At 53.7% G+C, this 5,762-nt stretch overlaps 1 protein-coding gene across 3 annotated transcripts in view; it reads right to left on the reverse strand.

The window, feature by feature from the left end:
* The window catches only part of SCUBE2 (signal peptide, CUB domain and EGF like domain containing 2), a 114,018-nt gene extending 110,625 nt beyond the window's left edge, over positions 1–3,393 (reverse strand). For all 3 annotated transcript variants that reach the window (XM_075327046.1, XM_075327047.1, XM_075327045.1), the window contains exon 1: positions 2,645–3,393. In XM_075327046.1, the coding sequence (XP_075183161.1) occupies positions 2,645–2,717 (73 nt within the window). In that variant the 5' untranslated portion in view covers positions 2,718–3,393. The remainder of the gene's footprint in view (positions 1–2,644) is intronic.
* Positions 3,394–5,762: the final 2,369 nt, after the last annotated feature.

Below are 5,762 nucleotides of genomic sequence, written 5' to 3' on the forward strand. Positions count from 1 at the left end.
GGCTGGAGTCACATGAGCGTATGAAAAATCGGTCCCATTCCCCTCCGGAAAAGTTGGATGAGTGGAATCTGTGTGTCATGCGAGTGATTTTTTTTTTCTCACATGGCGTCCGTCTTGTCCATGTGCTGGCCGTGTGGTGTCCGTGTGGTGTCCGTGTAGCGTCTGTGTGCGGGCCGTGTGGTGTCCGTGTAGCGTCTGTGTGCGGGCCGTGTGGTGTCCGTGTAGAGTCCGTGTGCTGGCCGTGTGCTGGCCGTGTGGTGTCCGTGTGGTGTTCGTGTGGTGTCCGTGTAGCGTCTGTGTGAGAGCCGTGTGGTGTCCGTGTAGCGTCTGTGTGCGGGCCGTGTGGTGTCCGTGTAGCGTCTGTGTGCGGGCCGTGTGGTGTCTGTGTAGAGTCCGTGTGCTGGCCGTGTGCTGGCTGTGTGCGGGCCGTGTGGTGTCTGTGTAGCGTCTGTGTGCGGGCCGTGTGGTGTCCGTGTGGTGTTCGTGTGGTGTCCGTGTAGCGTCTGTGTGCGGGCCGTGTGGTGTCCGTGTGCGGGCCGTGTGGTGTCTGTGTAAAGTCCGTGTGGTGTCCTTGTGCGGGCCGTCTGTTGTCCATGTGCTGGCCGTGTGGTGTCTGTGTAGAGTCCGTGTGCTGGCCGTGTGGTGTCCGTGTGCGGGCCGTCTGTTGTCCATGTGCTGGCCGTGTGGTGTCTGTGTAGAGTCCGTGTGCTGGCCGTGTATTGTCCGTGTAGCGTCCGTGTGCTGGCCGTCTGTTGTCCGTGTAGCGTCCGTGTGCTGGCCGTCTGTTGTCCATGTGCTGGCTGTGTGGTGTCCGTGTAGCATCCGTGTGCTGGCCGTCTGTTGTCCATGTGCTGGTCGTGTGGCATCCGTTTTGGTTTTTTTTTGTGCACCCATTGAGCTGTATTGGTGAGTCTTGCACGATTTTGTCGTCTACTCTCACAATGCTGCAACTTTTTTCTCATCCAGAATCTGCTGTTACATGTCTTATCCTCCAAAGCTGCACTCTCTAGTCTGCTGTTATGGTTAGGGTTACATGTTCTCCAGTCACCTCCAGAGCTGCAGTCACTATTCTGCTGTTACATCATGTCTTATCCTCCACTTACCTCCAGAGCTGCAGTCACTATTCTGCTGTTACATCATGTCTTATCCTCCACTTACCTCCAGAGCTGTGGTCACTATTCTGCTGTTACATTGTCTTATTCTCCAGTCACTTCCAGAGCTGCACTCACTATTTTGCTGTTACATCATGTTTTACATTGTGTCTTATCCTCCAGTCACCTCCAGAGCTGCACTCACTATTCTGCTGTTACATCATGTCTTATCCTGCAGACACCTCCAGAGCTGCGGTCATTATTCTGCTGTTACATCATGTCTTATCCGCCATAGCTGCACTCACTATTCTGCTGTATGCTCATGTCTTACATTGTGTATTATCCTCCAGACACCTCCAGAGCTGCAGTCACTATTCTGCCACTATATATTTTCCATGCAGTCATATCCGGAGCTGTATACATAATTCTGTTGTCAGATGACAACCATAAATGCATGCACAATGTTGCTGTTGGATCATATCCAGAGCTGCATTCCTGGAACTGTCATTACGTTACATTTTACACTCCAGTCACATCCAGAGCTGCATTTACAATTCTGCGGTTACGTATAGCTAATGCTCTATTCTCATGCAGAGCTGCATTCACAATTCTGCTTTGCTTTTGTTCAGGAGCTCATGTATGAATTACTGCCCCTTGCTCTAACAGAACATACTCATTGCACTGGGGCTCTCGCCTATCTATGTCCGCCCCTATATCTAACACTGGGGAAGCTGGGTGACAACCAGTATGACAGGAATCGGGATTTGTAGAAAGTGAGGAGGTGAAGTGCAAGCTCCTAGGGTCAGAACAGTACAGATGTCTGGTATCACAGACCCACAGGTTTAACTGATGAGATTCCACGCAGTTGTTTGGAAAGGTGAATCCGGTCCGGTTCAATTGTATCCAGTCTGGACAAATGTTTGTTACAATGTAACAGTCTGGAGTCCAGGCTCCTTGGCCCAGAGGATTATCTAGACTGGAAACCACTGTAGCAGACCCTCTGCTGCGTCACCAGGACTAGGACCAAAAGAGCGTGAACAAGAATGTCTCCATTCACTGACAGAAAGCAGAGACCTTGAAATAAAATCCCTGAAAGTAGCAGAAGTTTCCAGATGCGATGGTGACGGGTTATTTACAGGATTGTGCAGGCGACACATACCAGGGGAGACAATGGGGGCGCCCTATAATCTCTCGCCCACGTCACGGGGTCAATGTCACCGGATAAAAATGACGTCAGTGAATAAATTCTCTACATTCCTGGTATTGATGCAATTGCTCCGCGCGGATGGAAATCAGGACACTGCCTGGATGCCCGGTGCCAAGTCACGGAGCCGCTGCCCCACGGCGAGCCCCACACTTACACTTCTGCGCCATTTTTGCGTCTGTTGAAAAAACTGTTTGCGAATATTCAGCATTAGATGCTTCTTATGAAATGGCGCAAATACAAGATGTTATAGGATTCACAGATCAGGCTCTACACCCGAACCGACGTCACAGACAAATACATGGCTGAGACCTGCAGGGCAGGAGGCGTAACAGAAAGGGGTACTCACCGCTGTGTGTCCGGCCCGCGGGGTGCAGAGAGGCGCAGAAAGGGAGCAGCAGTAACAACTGGAGGGCCCTCATAGTGACAGACAGGGGGCGCCCCTGCGGGATCTCCTGCCCTGTATCCCTAAGCTCCTCCCCTGTCCCTCCTCCGAGGAGCCGCTACCTACTGTGTGTAGTATAAACACCCGCCTCGTAGAGACCACTCACCTTCCCTCTGTTCCCTCGTGTCCCCCCTTTAAACTGACGCCAACCCTTCTGTGGTCCCCGTAGTAGTCGTTCCTTTTAAAGTGAACCTTTTCTCCTTTTGCCGCTTCTTTTTTATCCCCCCTAAAAGTGATCGGACTTGCTCTCCTAAAATGACCACTCCTGTGCTACTCACCCCTAAACCCCTCCTTTTTCCCATTAAAATGACTCTACCCCTTTACAAATTACCTTTTTTCCCCTACGAGACCCCTTCCTGTCCCTTACCATCATCTTTTCTCCCCTTTGTTTCCCCCTTATAGATTTCTCACCAGTCTTAAACTGACCCCCCTTCCCTGGGCGCAGACCAAACTGTCACTATTTTGGCCTCTTGTAGTGAGCCCTTTTCACATCCTCTCCCCTTTATAGTGACCCCTCGATCAGACCCCTTATTTCCCCCCTCAGTGACCCATTATCTTCTCTTGCCCTCCAACAGATCCTTAATTTCTGTTTGCCCTCTTGCAGTGACCCCTTCTCCTGCCCCTCCAGAAGACCCGTTTCTTACTATGTTGCCCCTCAGTGACCCCTACTTCCTTACTGCCCTCCCAGCAGACCCCTTATTGTGTTTCCCCCTTACAGTGACCCCTGCTCCTCTACTGCCCCTCCAGCAGACCCCTTACTATGTTGGCCCCTTACCCCTGCTCTTCCCCTGCCCCTCCAGCAGACCCCTTACTATGTTGGCCCCTTACCCCTGCTCTTCCCCTGCCCCTCCAGCAGACCACTCCCCTAATATGTTGCCCCCCTACCCTTGCTTTTCTCATGCCCCATCCAGCAGATCGCTCTTATGTTGCCCCTCACAGTGAGCCCTTCTCCTGCCCCTCCAGCAGACCCCTCTCTTACTATGTTGCCCCCTTACAGTGACCCCTTCTTCCAACATGCCCTCCAGGCAGACCTCTTATTTTTTTTGTCTCCTCACAGTGACCCCTGCAGACCCCTCTCTTACTATGTTGCCCCTCACTGTGAGCCCTTCTTCTGCCCCTTCATCAGACCCCTTTCTTACTATGTTGCCCCCTTACCCCCTGCTCTTCTCCTACCCCTCCAGCACACCCCTTATTTTTGTTTGCCCCCTGCAGTGGCCCTGTACAGACCTTGCTTTGCCCACTCTATCGCTGCCCCCTGCAGTGGCCCTGTACAGACCTTGCTTTGCCCACTCTATCGCTGCCCCCTGCAGTGGCCCTGTACAGACTTTCCTTTGCCCACTCTATCGCTGCCCCCTGCAGTGGCCCTGTACAGACCTTGCTTTGCCCACTCTATCGCTGCCCCCTGCAGTGGCCCTGTACAGACCTTGCTTTGCCCACTCTATCGCTACCCCCTGCAGTGGCCCTGTACAGACCTTGCTTTGCCCACTCTATCGCTGCCCCCTGCAGTGGCCCTGTACAGACTTTCCTGTGCCCACTCTATCGCTGCCCCCTGCAGTGGCCCTGTACAGACCTTGCTTTGCCCACTCTATCGCTGCCCCCTGCAGTGGCCCTGTACAGACTTTCCTGTGCCCACTCTATCGCTGCCCCCTGCAGTGGCCCTGTACAGACTTTCCTGTGCCCACTCTATCGCTGCCCCCTGCAGTGGCCCTGTACAGACTTTCCTGTGCCCACTCTATCGCTGCCCCCTGCAGTGGCCCTGTACAGACCTTGCTTTGCCCACTCTATCGCTGCCCCCTGCAGTGGCCCTGTACAGACCTTGCTTTGCCCACTCTATCGCTGCCCCCTGCAGTGGCCCTGTACAGACTTTCCTGTGCCCACTCTATCGCTGCCCCCTGCAGTGGCCCTGTACAGACTTTCCTGTGCCCACTCTATCGCTGCCCCCTGCAGTGGCCCTGTACAGACTTTCCTGTGCCCACTCTATCGCTGCCCCCTGCAGTGAGTGGCCCTGTACAGACCTTGCTTTGCCCCGTGCTGCGCTGAGCCTCCTCGGTGTCTATGAGCCCGGAGCTGCTGGAGATGATCCGGCCGCCCCTCCCCTCCTCTCCTCTCCTCTCCTCCCTCCCGGTCCTGCTGTGTCTGCCCCTTCAGCACCTTTCTGCCTCCTCCTCTGCCCCCACCCCCAGCCTCTGACCCATCCACACTGCAGGATGGCACTTGTAGTCCTCCCCCTGTGCAGCTCAGCTGGACTTGGCATGAAGAGGTTAACTCTGAGCCCCCAGCCTGTAGCCCCCTCCTTGTGCACACCTTACTCCCACTTCACACCCTCCTGTCACAGAGTGGGCCGGCTGGAGTCTTGTGGATTCCAGGCTGCAGAGAGTTAACGATGTGCCCCCCTTCCCCCAGTGCATGGCATCACCTGAACCCCTGGGCACCGCCGCCTCGCCCCTGTAAAAAGGACACATCACTATCTGGTCGTCGCTGTCGTGGTGGCGAAATCAGAAACTAATTTCCAAAATTTCCTTCTATTTATCACACTTCTGAATGACATTTTCAGCGATGAATATCTGGAATAACAGAACTTTCCCCCCAATACTTTGTGACTTATATATTCTGTGTTCTACGAAAAGGTTAAAAGAAGCCGTCATGGCGGCCTCCACGCCCGTGACCGCTCCACACCGGTGACCGCTCCACGCCCGTGACCGCTCCACGCTGAGCGACACTTTTCCTGGATTCGCGGCGGGTTGTAAATCCACCTTTGTCCAGTTTATAGCCCTTATGAATCTCTCTCAGAAAGACTCAGCTGCGGGTTTAACTCATCTGAAAATATTTTTCCAAGGAAAACGAGTCTGGAGAAATGTTCGTCACAGAAGAAATCACCTAATGAGCAGAGTACTAGAGGACACATACGCTCAGTCACCTCCACCTAATGAGCAGAGTACTAGAGGACACATACGCTCAGTCACCTCCACCTAATGAGCAGAGTACTAGAGGACACATACGCTCAGTCACCTCCACCTAATGA

The sequence above is a fragment of the Anomaloglossus baeobatrachus genome, chromosome 10 (assembly GCF_048569485.1).
Source record: "Anomaloglossus baeobatrachus isolate aAnoBae1 chromosome 10, aAnoBae1.hap1, whole genome shotgun sequence".
Classification (NCBI taxonomy): Eukaryota; Metazoa; Chordata; class Amphibia; order Anura; family Aromobatidae; genus Anomaloglossus; species Anomaloglossus baeobatrachus.